At 28.8% G+C, this 17,516-nt stretch overlaps 1 protein-coding gene across 2 annotated transcripts; it reads right to left on the bottom strand.

Moving 5' to 3' along the window:
* Nucleotides 1-3,731: 3,731 nt before the first annotated feature.
* LOC117177238 (28S ribosomal protein S22, mitochondrial) lies at nucleotides 3,732-17,291 on the bottom strand. 2 transcript variants are annotated; one of them, XM_033367820.1, is made up of 4 exons: nucleotides 17,132-17,291; nucleotides 12,943-13,415; nucleotides 7,505-7,992; nucleotides 3,732-3,951 (listed from the first exon to the last, which is right to left on the bottom strand). In XM_033367820.1, exons 1-3 carry the CDS (start codon nucleotides 17,268-17,270, stop codon nucleotides 7,519-7,521), a joined length of 1,086 nt encoding a protein of 361 aa, XP_033223711.1. In that variant the 5' UTR covers nucleotides 17,271-17,291; the 3' UTR covers nucleotides 3,732-3,951; nucleotides 7,505-7,518. The 2 variants fall into 2 exon arrangements, with proteins under 2 accessions (XP_033223711.1, XP_033223710.1); XM_033367819.1 differs by lacking the exon at nucleotides 3,732-3,951 and having other exon boundaries at nucleotides 7,463-7,992.
* Nucleotides 17,292-17,516: the final 225 nt, after the last annotated feature.

The raw sequence follows: 17,516 nt of genomic DNA, 5'->3' as shown, positions 1-17,516 counted from the left end.
GCAAGTTTAGCAGTAGACTAAAATTTAGTATCTTCATCATCTAAAGTTTAGTATCTTCATCACTTTCCACTATTATTGAACACATCACTGTTTGTAATAACAATGACCTCATTACTGAAGCAGCAATTAAAATCTTCTTATCCTGTTATTGCATTTTTTTAACTTTTGTGTTACGTAACCTCAACTATCTTTCAGCCAACAAACACCTGACGTACATTCGAAACTGTTCATGCTAACCATTCTCCTTCCACATCACCCTAATAAGCTCCACCCACTTCTTTACTTCACCCACCAATTCACCCGGGTGGTCGCCTGGAACGCACCTTCGCGAGTAACCAATGGGAAGTTGGCAGTAACTTTTTTATGCTGATAGAAGCACTTAATTATTTTTCAGCAGAATTCAAATTCAAATTAATTTTCGCGGCTGACTACTATTATAAACAATAATTAATACATTAAATTTTGTTAGTAATCACGAAACAAATCTCTGACAGATAATTTTAAAGCCAAAATGTGTGGTGTGTTGTCTGCTAAAACAAAAAAACAATCTACTCGCCGTGTCGCATTTACAATAGTCAAATTATCGTTAAATACTTCTGATTAATAAAAAGTACTTTTGAATATCGGTTATATAAAATATTTTTCATTTTTCAAGCATCATCATTTTATTTTCCTTATTGTAATTCTCCTGAAAAATAATAAAGTGCACATTTCCACATTTAAAATTCTCGCCACCTTCCCATTTACTACTGAAATAGGTGCCGCCCCCAGCGTACTGCGCATGCTAGAGGTATCCGCGTTCTGACACCACTGTTTCAGTTTAAAATCAACCGAGGCCCGCCTTTTCAGCTATTGGTTTACCGAGAGATGTGAAAGTAAAAAGAGAGGGTAAGGTATCACGCGGTAAACGGATCCTGCAATAAACGGGTCTTTACTGTAAATAATTAGTTACGAATTAAAAAAAATGTAACACAACATTAAAATTGTTCATAAATACATTCGGGACGTGCATTAAGTACTTTCTTAAAAACTGGAGTTGGTTTTCACGAATGTGACGGTACGTGAGTGATATTTGACGTTTGACAAGTTTCAAAATCATTTTGTACTTAGATCTTAATTAATTAAATAAAGTGAATATCTGCAGGTTGTATGTAATTAATTGGTGATAAAATCTGTTGTTTTACTTATTGAATCCGTATGATTAGAAAAATTGCAACGATGAACCTGAGATTCAAATGATGAGAGGTAAGAAGCAGCGAATTATTCTTATAAGCTGAGTGTTCAGCGACCTTGAAAATTTCGTCTCCGCTCCTATAGAATGTTAAAATATACATTTTTTGTGATATTTGACTTAGAAATTATAAAAATGATTAGCTGAAATCTTCAATATTAACTCATCAGAGTTTAAAGATAACAAATTTTTAAGTATATTCAGAAAAAAAACTGCGAAAAAAGTGCGAAAAAAGTGCGAAAAGTGTGGCGAGCAAGACCATCATTTACATTTGTTGACATCTGTCGTCTTCAAAAAAATGTTTGAAAATCCGGAAAAAATCACGGAAGATGATGTTCCAGGAGCAAAATTAGTGCACAAATCGGTGGAAGAGCGCAGTGTTAAACAGCTTAAACGATGGATAAAATATAGAAAACGATCTTTAAAAGGAAAAAAAGTGATTCAGTAGAAAGGTTAGTTGGGTTAGTTAGTTTATATGAAAGAAGGAAAATTTGTTAGTACATTCCTTATACCAGGAAATCACTAACAAATGGCTTTTTATTGTCTAAACTTGAAAAAGAAAAGTAGAAAATATAATATTGTGTTATTTTATATTTTTATGAATATTAAATATTTACTCCAACAAAGTTCTGAACTGCAAATCTTGTATAAAAGAAAGTATTTATACCTGCCATACAAAACCTCAACTAACCTTTCCGCTAAATCACGTTTTTTTCCTTTTAATGGTGGTTTTCTACATCTAGGATATCGTTTCAGCTGCTCAATACTGTGCTCTTCTACTGATTCGTGCACTAATTTTGCACCTGGAACATCATCTGCCGTGAGTTTCGCCGAATTTTTAAGCATTTTTTAGAAGATGAAAGGTGCCAACAGATGCAAATAATGGCCTTGGTCGCCGCACTTTTTGTACGTTTTTCACCGTTTTTTAAATAGACTTAAAAATGTTCTACCTTAAAAATCTCTGTTATTTACAAATTAATTTTTTGTTTTTGTTTTCATTAACAATATTTTTCATACATTTCGAGACAAAACTGTTCGAAAAAATACGGAAATGACGTAAAATTTCGATACGTGCGCACTACCGACGTCTAGAATAAAAAGGTCTATTAGAATGAGCCATGGCCATATAACGGAATTTTCAAGAGTTTCACCACTCGGTTTTTGAGTATACACCATATTGCAAAACATTAATAAAGATTTCAGAATGTTTTAAAGATTTTAAAATATTTAGGAGGAGTTTGAACATTTTATAAAGGCGTGTTTATCAGATTTTAAATATTTCATAACAATTTCACAAAGATTTTTAAACTTTAAAAAGATGTAAAGGGTTTCAAAGATTTTGAAAAGATTACAGTTCACCAGATTACAAAGATTTTAAAACATTTGGAAGATTTGAATAGGTTTTAAAACATTTTAGAAGATTTTTTTTACTAATTATAGATTTCGAATAATAAGTCATTGATTTCAACGAATAAAAAAGATTTCGCAAACAAAGATTTAAACAAAATTTCCCAAAGAAACCACATCCCGAGAATTTTTGTGAACACATTCGAATATTGTGTTACATTGTTTTTAATTCGTAACTAATTATTTATTTGAAATTCGCAGTGAATCCTGGGGAACATAACCTTTTTTCAGAATTTGGTTATACGTATATTTTGCGCACGTCTTCTGAGTCTTGAAGCCTATGACCAATCAAACAAAAGCTATTAGCAATTAGCGATTCGGATTTCCAGTGCCTAATCTACATGTGCATCAATTCTGAAGTGGATTTATGCAACGGTGTGGACTATATCGAGCCTCAACCCCACAAAATTGAATTTTATATAGTAGATTGAAAAACAAAAAATTTACGCAACTTTTCATGTTTAAAAATCAGAGTTTATAGGGACACGCTGTACCTTTGATATTGGTTTTCTCCGAAGACGATGCTTTTTTCAGGATGTTCGTTTCATAGTTAGATAAAGCCTAACTGTATCTCGAAACATTTTTGCATTTTTTTGTTGAAAATTATTTGCGTGAAAGTTAGACAGTTTTTTAGTTCTCCTGTAAAATTGGCATTTTGGCACTTACGCCCGTATGCAGTGTGCCTCTTCATATCTATTAGATATAATAATTTAATCAATTATTTAAGTAAGTTTAACAATTTTTTAAGCTTTTAATATCGAAAAATTTGCTTCTATGGAAATTAAAATTGATTATGTTTTTAAGATTAGGTAATAGAAACCCAAGGACGCATGAATTTCTTGCTACTTTTAAATATTTTACGTTACTTTATTGTGATATAATTTTTTATGTAATTGTAACAATTACAATTATATAATTAAGATATACTTTAGGTAAATTAAAGTCTACATTTGAAAATTAAATATTGAATTATTTATAAACAAAACCATTTTTAGGGAATTAAAATTGTGAGTATAAAAAATTACAATTTCATTGAATATTTTGTTTAACAATATTAAAGTAATGAAAACTAAACATTCATTATTTTATTTCATAATTCTCAATTTTAGCGTAAAGTTTCGAAAAGAAACACGGATCTCGAGTTTAAGGGTTCCCAGCGGCTCAAATCCAGTAAAGGGTTTTGGCAGTTCTGGGTCAAAACTGAATAGATCCGACCTATTGGCCTGGGATCGCTAGTGAATATAGGATTTACCTTTGGAGATCCCTGCGCCACAGCGTACCTTATAGTATCTACATAGCATCCCTTCCGTATTCTGCAACAAAAAAAAACAGTAAGACAACAGACTTCAAGCGCATCTTCTTTCAATAGCAGTATGCTACGTAAGCAACTATGGATGCGCTTGAAGTCACATCCAGCAAAAGTTATTTTAGAACGTTTTAAACACAACGATTTATTTTCATTAAATAAAATAATAACATATTTTGCGAATTCAAGTTGAAGAAATTTCAGGTTCGAACATAATTGACATATTCTTTTTGTGCATTTTACTCAATCAAAAAAAAACTTCTTCGGATGGGCACCTACAATCTTTGCCTCCCCAACTGAAACGATTCTATCAATTTCATCATTCTCACTCCGCCCTACTATAGGTAAGATAAGAGAACGCGTCCTAATTGAATTAATAACGTCTTCTATTTAGCTTTCTATCTCTTTTTATAGAGATAATACGCTTTTGGTTCGCTGGCTAGCCATCACGACTAGACCACTATCAGATCATACTTTTATTATTTTCGCTAATAGCAAAATTGCCATCTGCTTATGACAATGCATCATTACGAAATTCCCGATAATAGAAAATTATTAACATTAACATTATTAACATTATTAAACAGGGAAATGCCTGAATCTTAAAATTCCCGAATCTAATCAGTAAAAAAATTATTAAATAACAGAATAATAACTCAAATAAAAAGCTTTTCTTTCATGAAAATATTTTTATTTGATTCATTTATCTATTATTTTTTATTTATTATCACAACAATTTTTTAAATTCGTGAATTTTATATTTCAGAAATTCTCTTGTGTCGCAAATTTTGTAATGTCAGATATTTTAGAATGTTTGTACTTTTATTTCATGAATTTACGAATTCAATAATATTTGAAACTGTCAGGAATTTTATAATTTCGAGAATTTTCTATTTTGGAATATTATATCCTTTTTTGGGAATTTCATAGTGTTGAGAATGTTACCATCCAGTATTTTCCAGGCGTCCCCTTTACTTTATATCTTTCTTTCGGATAGAAAAGTATAGAATTTTATGAATAAAAATTTTCTTGTATTTTTTATTTTATTTATTCATTTATTGTATTACTTCTTATTGTAATAAAATTAACAAATAAGTTAATAAATTTAACACAAGATCCATTAATTTTATTTATTTGAAAATTGAAGTTTCTTGATTTTTAAGGGTCATTTTTTAAAACTTGCGTATATGCCTTTTTTGTTTATACATTTTTTCATCGTTTAAGTGTATCTCGATTTATTTTTAATTGCACTCGGTTTTGTAAGTTAATTTTATGATTATTTCTGACTTTGTTTGGTTAAATAATATGCCTAAGAGGCAACTTTCATATTTTTGAAATTTGGTTTCTTAAGTGTGCAGTCCGAAAATCAAATCAATGTCGGCCTTTCTCCATTATTTTACTGCACAAGCGTTAATCAATTCGATTTGATAACAGTTATATAAAGTGATTCAATTAAGTTGACAAGTATTGTTACCCTAGTGAACCTTAAATTGATTACTCGTAATCTCATCTATTGCAGTTACGCTCGGCAATACTATGCAATTTGTTACTTTTGTTTATGAGCAAAGAAGAAAAATATGCAGCACTATACTTACAAACTGTAAATAGACAAGTGTATTCCCTTTTTTTTTATTTTTACAATCATTCGAATATTATCTGCGAATGGTCTAAAATGGACGGCATTTTTATCTTTAAAATACAGCATTTTCCGAACGAGGGTAGTTATTCGGAATTTTTTATGTTCGACGTGGAAATGCTACTTTTTCAATTTGGTCAAAAAAATTAAAAAAAAGAAAAGGAAAGTGGCAAAAATGCAGCTGTTTTTATAACGTTCTTGAAATTGGGTTTTCTCAAAAACCCTACCTGCAATTTATGTTTAGAAATAGTTGGTAATATGTGCTATATATCTTGTGACCTTAATTCTTGGTAAACCACTGTTTCCCATCGAAAAAAATTATTTTGGAAAAATCGAATTTTTGCGCTTTTCTCGAAAACAACGGAACATTAAAAAAACTGTTCAGATACAAGTTGAAACATCTAGAAAATTTTCACGAAAAATTCATCTTGCTCTTTTGTGATATCTTGTGTTTAATTTCGGAAAAAATCAAACAAACGTAGGATTTTCTTGAAAATCTTTTTCTTTATGTTTTCAAAATTCGATGTAAACAAAAACCCAAAATCCTGCGCCGCACGGGCACACTCTCATCGAGCGTTCCGCGCGCAACTCGCAAGTTTGAGGGCGCTCTTTCGGTTTTAGCGAACACATTCTCATAACGTATCTCGTGCTTCGCACTCGGTTTTGCCCGAAATGTCAAATTTTCTACATTATGCTCAACACTTTTATATAAAATATAATACATTTTTTATGTACCTCTGCCTGGGATTTGGTATTTCGATTATACAAAATAAAGTATAAATCGTATTTATCATGATTACTTGAATATTTTTCTCTTACTTTGGGTTAAATTTTATTCTTAGCTATACTGAAACGCGTATCATTTTAATAAATTTATATATTTACAATCCATAATATGCATGAATATTGAAACATTTTTATTCTTATTGCCTTGTTCTTATAATTTTTAAAATTTTTAATTTTGTTTTTTACAATAAAAAAAAACTATACTTTCTACCAAAAAATTTGTAAATCTTTTTTGGTTGAATGAATTTCGTTTTAATTATTCTCGTAGCTTGAATCGTTGTACTCAAATGTAATTTTTTTATTTTCAGTGTTGCTTTTCAAAAATAAAACAAAAACGACTTATCCTACAAAAAAGTAATTCCTGAAAAATTTGCTATTCTTTTTTAGGTACACAATTTTTGTCAATTTATCTCTTTTCGTATTTACTTTGTTTTCCACAGATGGAGTTATTGCTTTTTCATTCGTTTTTTTGCGATAAAAATTTGAATTTTCTATATTTTGTTAGCGAAATTTAAAAAGTTGTTTAGACAATCTTGTAGAGCCTTGGAAAATTAACATTTTTCTTCTCTTGACTTTTTCTCATATCACACTTCGTTCGGCTACAAATGATAATTTTCGTTTGGTTTTTGGGATTTTGAAAATTCTATATCTTTGATCATTTTTATTTAATCAAAAAAAGTAATTGGGATAAATTGTTCGTATTTTGATCTACTATAAATAGCTTTAGAAAAAAATTTCAAATTTAAAAAAAAGTGCTCTCAAAAATTTGAAAAAGCTCTAAATTTTTGAGAGAATCCGTAGGTAATTTTCGAATGACTGTAAAAAATAAAATTTGCATTTAACTCTGGAATACGTGTTTCTTCATTTTTATCATAGAATGATATATCCAAATACCAAATCTTTGTAACATTCAAAGCGCCACATCTCCGCCTAATTTGAAATAGAATTGGTCAATAGATTTGTCCAATTTTCATCAAAATCTATATTTAACCAATCATAAAAGATTCATCTATCCGTAAGTATCCTACGCTTAAAAAAGTTGGTTCCTTTATTTTATTTTCAAAGTTCTCATCTCCGAGAATAGAATATCCACGAGTTTATTATTCAACATTTATTTGTTTCGCTTAACAATACTTACAAATTTTACTCTCACTATAAAACAACGTTCTCATCATCATATCCATGAGCCTTTTTAATATTCTTTTCTAACTTCTTTCTCTCTTCTAAAAGTTCTTTGTAGGCTCGGAAAGCCGGGAATATTTTTGATTTTGGGAACTCTATATCGATGAAATCTTCCACGAATTTAATATCATCGTGTTGATACTTGAGACTATTATACTTATTATCAGGATGGAGTTTCTGATAAAGATGAATTAACGCAACATTATCTTTCAAATTTTCGTTTTTGATATTGTGAAGAAACAAGTTCGCAATGTTCTTATTCCAGGCCAAGTGAAATATCATTGGTCCAAAATGTCTGGTGGATTTTAAAACGTCCCACTCTCCGTCTTTGTCAATGCAATTGTAAGTCGTTTGTGTCACTTCCTGATACGCTGGATCGTCAGGATCCATTTGAATGCAAGCTCGATCCAAAATAAAGACATAGTCCTTTCGCTTAAGCACCTCCTGGAAAATAGAAGGATTTGGGAAATGTGATTAGAAGTACTTACCCTTAATCTGCAGTGAATGAAACAGTTCAGGATAATGAAAGTTCCAAAAGAGGGTCGTCGCAAAGCTTCAATTTCATGGCATTTAAGTTCGCGACGTTTATAAACGAAAAAATTTAATTTGCAAAAATCAAATCAATTCTTTAGTTTTCAATTATCGAAAAAATAATTTAAGATATGATTTTACACGATAATAATTCCTCTTGTCATATTCATTATTTTATGAAATAAGTTAATATTTGATATACGGAAAAAATTCTAACTTTCTAACAAACGCTCGATTACATTTAAAAAAATGTATCCTCAGATTATTATCGGAAGACTGCGTTTTTCCCACCCACGAATTCTCAAATGTACACGAAAATTCGGAAGAAATTGTAACTTTCCTCTGAACGCTTGATTCTCGAATTTTTATTTTGCTAATTACTTGAATTGAGAGTACCAGAAAAAGTCCCCTCCCATTATCCCTACCTGAACACTGCATTTTTCCACCCACAAACCCTAAAATGTAGACAAAATACGACGGAAACAATTCTAACTTTCTTCTAAAAGTCCGGTTCCTAAATTTGCCTTCACTAGTCAGAGGTCATACTTAAATTACGTAAAGGATTATAGGTCCTCTTCGTCCGCCCCCCCCCACCCTCCACCCAATAGCGAACCGCAACAGAATAATTATACGCTTCCCCCTCTTTACATAATTCATGGTTTCCAGAAATAATAAGATATGGGAAAAAATACTTTTATACCATAAAAGATGTATTTCTAACAAAATACTTGACACAATATACTTTTGACAATAATACTTGACAATACTTTTGACACAATATTAAATTCTCAACAAAATATTTAAATTTTCAAATTAGGAAGATGAATTCTCAACAAAAAAGTAGAATAGTTGATATTTCAACCAAGAAAAATGAAATTTCATTTTTTTCAATGAATTTTAAAACCAAACAGATGAATTTTTAACAAATCAATATTTTTCAGTCATGAGAAAAAAGTTCACGAAAAGTTTTGAACCTACTGAAAAAAAAAAAATATTTCAGTTTGAATTTTTAACGACAGAATATGAATTTTCAACAAAACAGTTGAATTTCAACGAAAAATGAAGAGTTTAAAAAAACATTGTTACACTCTGAAAAGAATCAGTTGAATTTGTATTTAAGAGAGATACAATTTCTACTAAAATAGGTTAATTTTTTTAATTAAAAAGAGAAATTTTCTACAACAAAAAAGTGGAATTTTCATCAGAAAGAGCTTTAGTTACCTTCTCAGTACTAAATATGAATTTTAAACAAGTAAATTTTGTACGAAATAGGTAAGTTTCCCACCAAAAAGGATGACTTTTTAAAAAAATTGTTGAATTTTGAAACAAATAATCAAATTTATAACTGAAAAGATAACCTTCAGGAGGAAGCAATTACAGAAAAAAAGAAATATGAATATAAGGCAAAGAAATTACTAATAAGAATAAGATATCAGGGTTATAACAAAACTTCATTTTAAAAATTCCCTAATTTTTCCCTGACCAATTGTTCATTTTCCCGGAAATAATTAAAGGCCAGAATCTTAAATTTGAAGAATGTCACACCTAGAAACTTTTATAAACGGAATAAAACTATTTCAAATTAAAATTCAGATTTTTTAAATTTATTCTGCTTGACAGATATTTATAGTCATAGAAATTCCCAAACCTTTTTCATATTTGTTGTCTAAATCTTTTACATTTTCTTTGATTATTATAATTCCCTGGATTTTTTTTTAAATTGCTGTTAGCTAGGTTAATTTTTCACTCACCAGATACCTTTGACACTAGTTCAATCAACACTAGAAAAAACGCACTTTTTCGTACATTTTAAAGGGCATGTTTGAATAAACCGCAGCCTTCCGATAAGACTATCAGAATTAAACTTTTTTTCTATTGTCTGAAATTAAATACAAATAATAAGGCAACTTATCCGAGAACCGAGCATTTCGAAGAAAGCTAGGATTTTTCTCGAATTTTTGTGCACATATAGAGTACTAAGGTGAATAAAAGGCAGTCTGCAGATAAGCATATTGGAATAAAGCTTTTTCTTGTGCTGTTAAATATCAAGTACAAGTAATTAGTGAACCAAACGTTTAGAGAAAAGTTAGACTTTTTTCAGTCTTAATACGTGTACATTTTAGGGTGCGTGAGTGTACAAAACGCAGTCTTTGGATAAGGTTGTTGGGATCAAACTTTTTCAGATATTACCTTATTTTGGTGTTCTAAAATATAAAACAAACGTAATTCATGAAAGAAAATCCTAGAACCGAGTGTTTAGTGGAAAGTTAGAATGGTTTCCGAATATAAACTATAATTATAATATTGATATATTAAAATAATAAATAAATATAAATAAAGTTATTACCACCTAAAATCATATAACATATTATTTTACGGTAATTAGACAACTAAAAACTGATTTAATTTTTTTAATTCTTCTATATTCTTGTTTATAAACGTTGCGAGCTACAATGACATATATTAAGAATCATTTTGACGGATTTCAATGCTAATCATTTAAAAATTTCGCCTATTTGCAGATACCATACGTATATAAAATTATCCAAAATTATCGATTGCACAAGTTAAAACTTTATAACTTGAAGCTTGTAAAAAATAAAATATTCGAAGTGCGAGTTGAGATTCTAAATATGAAACTTTTTCCAAATTAAAATAGAACATTCAAAAAATAATATATAGATACAGTTTAAAGCCCTCGCTTTTTTTAGGGTAATTAAATTTGAAGCGTTGAACTTTAGCAGTTTTGTCAATTAAAATGATTTACACAACAAATTTGAATATTTTTCCAAAAATAAAATTTAGATTTTTTGAAATTGCTTGATGCTCTAAAATTTAAAACCTAATTTTAATATGTTCGGAATTAAGACCGTTTAACGTTCATCATTCTGAACTTACACAATTTCAAAACTGATAAAGATTTCAAATTCTCAGGCTTCCAAAATTCAAAGCATTGAAGCTTTTATGCTTTAAAAATAAAAATATTGAAACTGAATGATTTTTAGAATTTATTAGTTTTTTAAAATTCTCATGTTAAAACTTTTGGGTTTGAGAGCTTCAGAAATTATACCAGATACAGATTTCAAATTTAAAACTGCTCCAGTTCGCAGGCTTATGAAATTTTAAGCATGCAAAGTTATACGTTTCGGAACGTTTAATCGTTAAAATTTAAAGGATTAAAACATTACAACTTCGGGCAAAATAGTTTCAATTTTAAAATCGGACAGGCTGTGCAATGTGCATGCTTATGGCTTAGAATCACTTCCCAACGAAATATGTGGTTTTTCAAAGGATTAAAATTAATCCCGCGGGTTGGAGAAGAGAAAATTGTATTTCTTATTAATTACGAAAAATGAAGATTTGCTTATTTTTGTAAGCATGAGACCGCATTTTGTAAAAAGTCAAAAGATCGAAGTTGTTTCCCTCGAAAAGTTCAAAAAAAGAGTCTTCAGACTTTTCTCTATCTTGCTTTTTTCGAAATTTTCTCTAAAATAGGAATGAAGTCAGTCGGCTCTAATTTTTTTTCTCCAAACAGATTTTTAGATATTTCGTGGGGAACAACTTTGCTCTTTTAACTTTTTTCGTATCTCGTCTCGATCTCACAAAAGGAAGCAAATTTGCATTTTTCACAAAAATAAAACGAATTTTCTTTTCTACAAGATATACTCTTATGGAATATATTTACCATATATTCACCAACATACAAATAAAACCAAGGAAAAAGAACGCTGACCTGTTTCAGCGAAATGCGTTCCAAATTTTTAGAAAAACTACCGCCTTTAGGGTAGCTTAGTTTCTTAAAATCAGATTTTTACGCTCATGTCCTAGTTTTGCTCGAATTCTAAAAAAATAATCTCCCAATTTGAATAAATTCTGTTAATATTAACCCTTGCCCCAAAGACCATGAATTCCAATTAATTTAACATGGGGAAAGACGACTTTTTAAGTGTGATTTGAACGCGAAATCGAGGTACTTATATATCTTATAATACACTTTTCTCTGTTCAGAATACTTAAGGGAATACGAATCGACTATAATTGTCAACATTATAAAATATTAAAGCCCTTTTATCTGGCTCTATAATGGATTCTTTGGGGCCCCGTACGAGGGTTTAAACATTTTTGAAAATTAAAAATAATGTCCGTCTCTTATTCCCTGAAGTATTCAGAAGAGAAAAATGTATTAGAAGTGATGTTAGTACCACAAGTTCGCATAATGGCCATTTTGTCAATTTTGAACATTTATCTGAGAATTTCAAATTTTTTCTTACACTGGGATACCACCTTCATAAGTTCAAATATTCATAGTTCTGTCAATAAAAAAATGTCATTGAGTCCGTGAAATACTACAAATTTTTTATGTTTTATGAATTAAAATGTTTTTTTTTTCAATTACGAAGAATAGAAAAATTCACCAGCCTAATTAAAATCTTTACAAAATTCAACGTGATCGAAATTAAACATTTAAAAAAATAAAACCGTTAAAATTTGTTTCAAAAATTGAATTTTTTTCACGCTCTAAATTTCAAAGCATTTCCAAAAAATTGAAATTTTCCGCGGCTGATAAGTATGTATTCAAAACTTGAAGAGCAAAATATTTTTGTTAGAATTTACGCCATGTAAGGTCTTGAAATTTTCCCAAACTTACAGCAAAAATTGTACCTTAAAGGTTAAAAAATTTACCTTCGATAATTTCATATTATCATTAAATATGAAGGCTTAAAATCCGAACTTGAAGCGAAAAAAATTCTTATCATGACCGTATTAATTTCAACAAATTTATAGATAAAATATAATTAGGAAAATAATATTTAATTCGTGTAGATGTTTAGAACATCAGGTACATTTAAAAATTGGTATTACCTCTAAATGTTCTTTTTCAAACATTTTTGGCATGGTCATATCTCTTCCATCTACAGGGAAGTAAATCTGGTTCATTCTGTGTCTCTCATCCCAATTGGCGTGTCTGAGGGTACCGTCAGTTTCTCTGACGACGATGAGCCTGTCCTGATTTTCAACACCGAAAGTAATGTCAGTGAACACAAATTTCGATTTTCTGTAACCTTGCAATGCTGGATCTTTGGAAAGAACTGTGGTGATATCGGATCTTTTCTTTATGACTGGAGGCATTTGTAACAGACGCTCAGCTTCATGCTCGGCTTCAAGCATTGCTTCGTTTAATTGCTTTTCTGTCATGAATTTGTATTCCGGAGTTGATAGTCTACGACTGTCTTTCCGCCTTCGAAAAATCTTCTGATAGTCACGGCCCGTCATTGATTTCAACAGCTCTTGCACTTCTTTGTTGAAAAAGAACGGCGATGGATCTCTTTCTTGTTCTAAAACAAACCCAAAAATAAACAGAGTGGTCGTTTTAATGAAAGAAAAAAAATTCCCAGCGATTTCCCGATTTTTTCCCGGTTCGCAAACATTTTTCATGGTCAATGCAATTTAAAAATCGGACTCTAAAGCCAACGACATTTCCATTTAAAGTAATACAAACTGAGCTGCAAATTAAAGCACTGAAAGTGGAACTCTTGAATTTAAAACTTTTAAAACTGAAGTTTAAAAGTTTTCTAATTCAAAAATGTTGCATTCAACTGCTCAATAATGTACACGTGTAAAACGGAACACTTTTCAAACTGAACCATTTTTAATTAAATGAAGTTAAATTGCCAAATTAAAATTTTTAACTTTTATAAGTTATAGAATTGAAAGATTCAGTTCCAAAAATATAAATTCACGTTATCATTTTCAACGTTGTAAATTGAAGAAACAATCAATGCATTAAAATTTTTTTAAATAAATAATTTTAAGCCAGAAAAATCATAAATATAACGATGATTTTTTTATGAACTTAAAACTTCTTAAATAAAAATTTATTCTTATTTTAAAAAGTTTTAAAATCCTTAAAATGCTTCAAAATTTTATTTCAAAATCATAAAACATTTACATGATTGCCATTCTTTTTAAATTTTTATTTACTTAAACATTTTTTCAGAATTTCTAACCGTCTTTTAAAATTATTCGAATTTTTGCTACAAAATGTTTTTGTAAATCCTGCCTTCTGAAGCCTTTCAAAATTCTTGAAAAGCTTCTAAACTCTTTGTTCAAAATATTTCAAAATCTATATTTGGTTCCACATTAGGCCGTGGACTATTTGCACCAAAATTTGGTTAAGAATAGCCGGATTTTATTGGTACAAGTAGAAACACTGTTTAAATTATTTAAAATCATTTCAAATTTTTAATTAATTTGGAATTTTTTCTTGCTTATAAATATTTCTTTAATTTACTGGAATTTTTTTATAATTTTTTTTTTTAAAATAACAATAAAAATTGTAACGTATAAAGTTTAGTTATTCTGTTTAACTTTGAATAATTAATTTATAATAACTGATTTGAAATGAACATTCGGATATTTCCTAATATTAAGTAATTGTACTTTTTCTTAATTGATAAATTTCTAATTGAATGGTTTAAAAATAGAATATTTTAGACTGAAATAATATTTTCAATTTAATAAAAAGCCTGTATAATTATAAATATATCAGTCTTTCCAATTAAAACAGTTTCTTTTTTAATGCTAAAATCTGGAAATTCTAAAATTGTGAACTGATTCTGCATCGTCTTATACAATCAATTATTTTTCATTTATTAAACCTTAAATTACAATTTTATTTTAAAAATCATTAATTGATTTATCGTCATAGTTGATCAACTAAAAATGCTTAAAAATTAAAAATCTAAAATGGAAAACTTTAAAGGTGAAAGATTTTCGAAATACGCATTCTAAAATGAAAAATATCACAATTTAATTAGTTAAAAAACGGTTCAAATAAAAGAAAGTTGGACAAATTTTATTTTTCTACAAATTTGTCAAATTCCCGGTCAATAAATAAATTCACTGTCATTTCCCGGTCTCATAAAATTCCCGGTCATTTCCCACTTTTCCAGGTTTCCCGGTCCAGCGGCCTCCCTGAATAAATGAGTAAAGTATTAAAAAATATTGATAAACGAATTATTAAATATAAAAGGCTGGTGCTTCATCTACGCTAACGTGAACTGATTTCTCAAAACTTAACCTACGCGAAGTTTCAAATTTATATTTTTTATAATTGTATAATTTTAAATTAAAATCCTTTATAGTTAAATAATTGTAAAATAAAAAAGGTTCTAATTGGAATAATTTCATGTTAACAAAATTCAAAATTGTTTGGCTGTAGTTTCAGTCATTAAAAATTATATAACTTAAAATATATAGCCTTTTAATAATTGACCGACCATAAATTCAGAACACACGAAATCGCAGTTTAGGATTTAAACTTCAGTGACTCTCTCCATTAGTACCGTACTTAAATTACGTAACAGATAATAATGAAATTTTTAAACAAACAAAAAATGAATTCTCAACAAAAAAGTGTAATAGCTCATATTTTTAAAAAAAAGTTGAAATTTCACCAGAAAAAAATTAATTTTAAAATAAAAAGACGAATTTTCAACAAATAAATATATTTCGGTCGTGAAAAAAAAAGTTCATCTAAACACTTTAAGCTTTAAGCCAAAAGATAAATTTTTTGTGCAAAAATCGAATTAAAATATACTAAAAATCTAAATGTTCAACAAAAGAATCATTTCTTAACAAATTATAATCTTCAGGATTAAGCAACTGACCAATTATTCATTTTCCCTTACTTTTTTAAAAATTGTTGTTAGCTAAGTTTGTTTTTCACTTACCAGGTTTCTTTGGCGCGTGAAGTTAAATTCATATAAAATTTCTATACAATTATACATTATACATTTTTAGTTTTCAATTTGCAGTAGTAAACGTTTTTTTTTGAGAGAGAGCCTCGGAATAAAGTACTCAATTTTTGTGGTTTCAATTAGAAGCCTTAAGAATTAAAACGATTTTAAATTAAAAGAATTTAAATAATTTTAATTAAACATTTACACATTAGAAAATTTCAAATTAAAGCAGCGTAGGCAATTCAGAAATTAATCATTAAATTAAATAGCTAAGAAATACGAACTTTCAACGAAATATTAAAATTTTTAACAAATAAGATGAATTTTCAAGAAAGAAGATCAATTTTCAACAAAAGAGATCAATTTTCATCCTGCAATCTGCAACTAAAAAAATTGAATGCTTAACGAAACGTGTAATAGTTGATAATTCAGACAAACAATATTTTTATTTTAAATCAAAAATATTTTAATCCTAACCCAAAACGAATGAATTTTCTACAACAACAAAATTTACTTTCAACCAAATAGTTAATTTATAACACAAAACGACGAATTTTGAACAAAACTGTTGAATTTTCAACGAAAAAAATATGAACAGTTAACAAAATTGTTGGATTTTCCACAACATAATTTAAATTTAATATTAGTAAGTATAAATAATTGACGAATATAATATTATGATACCCTGAAAGTTGGCAGTCACCACTGTTTTTTTAAGGATGAGAACGAACTTATTTAGTTTTCTGAGAACTTCAAAAGGAGAAAAAAAACCTTGAAAAATAAAAGCCTTATACCAAAATCAAAATATTTTTTTGACAGCACTATAATTGTCACCCATTATAATTCGTAAATTTTTTCACTTCACGTAAGTATAGTTTACGAAGTCCTATCACGTGTATAGAGCGTAGGTTTAGCCACTTCGAATAAATCAGGTAATTTAATTTCAAAATTCATTTTCTATATCTATAAAATTATTAATTGCATCTGTTTTTCATATCGTTCTTAATTTTAAAATGCATATCATTAAATTTTAATAGAAAAGTTATAAACAAAACAAAAATGTAAAAAATTTAATTAGAACTTTCGGAAACATGTTAAAAAATGAAACTCAATATTTTTAAATAGCTTTTAATGTTTTGATGCTACGACCAAATTGACATTTAATACAGTCTACAATATGGTCTTATAATCAAATAGATATCATTAACTCAATTACTTTATTTTAATTTATTTTTGTGGGACTATTCGATATGACATAACCTCAAAACCTAACCTAGTTGGATGTAAAAACTCAGTTTTTAGTTTCTTACCTAATTCCGCGCTTGCTGTACTAAACCCACGAAATCTTGTTATTACTGTAGATTGGGAATTTAGTAAAATCGAGCCCAAACTACGCAAAACCATCGTTTTTCCACAATTTATCAAAATCGGTACGTTAGGACCTGCCATGTTTGCTTGTTGTGCCAAAAGCATCGAAATGCATCGCAAGTAATAATCGATTACAGTCACAGGAGCGAACATATTATATGTTCTAATTTTAAGAATATACTTGTCAAAGTTTTCCTTTTTCACAACTAAAATACTTTTTAGAAGCAAAAATAAATTATTTCCCGGATATAAAATTCGATGTAAAAAATTGTTTTCAATCATTTCAATTACTTTATGGCATACCAGTTTTTAGATTAAGGACTGAAC

This window comes from Belonocnema kinseyi, chromosome 7, assembly GCF_010883055.1.
Source record: "Belonocnema kinseyi isolate 2016_QV_RU_SX_M_011 chromosome 7, B_treatae_v1, whole genome shotgun sequence".
Taxonomy (NCBI): Eukaryota; Metazoa; Arthropoda; class Insecta; order Hymenoptera; family Cynipidae; genus Belonocnema; species Belonocnema kinseyi.
Note: the sequence above shows the minus strand (reverse complement) of the source record. Positions and strands in the feature narration are given on the sequence as shown.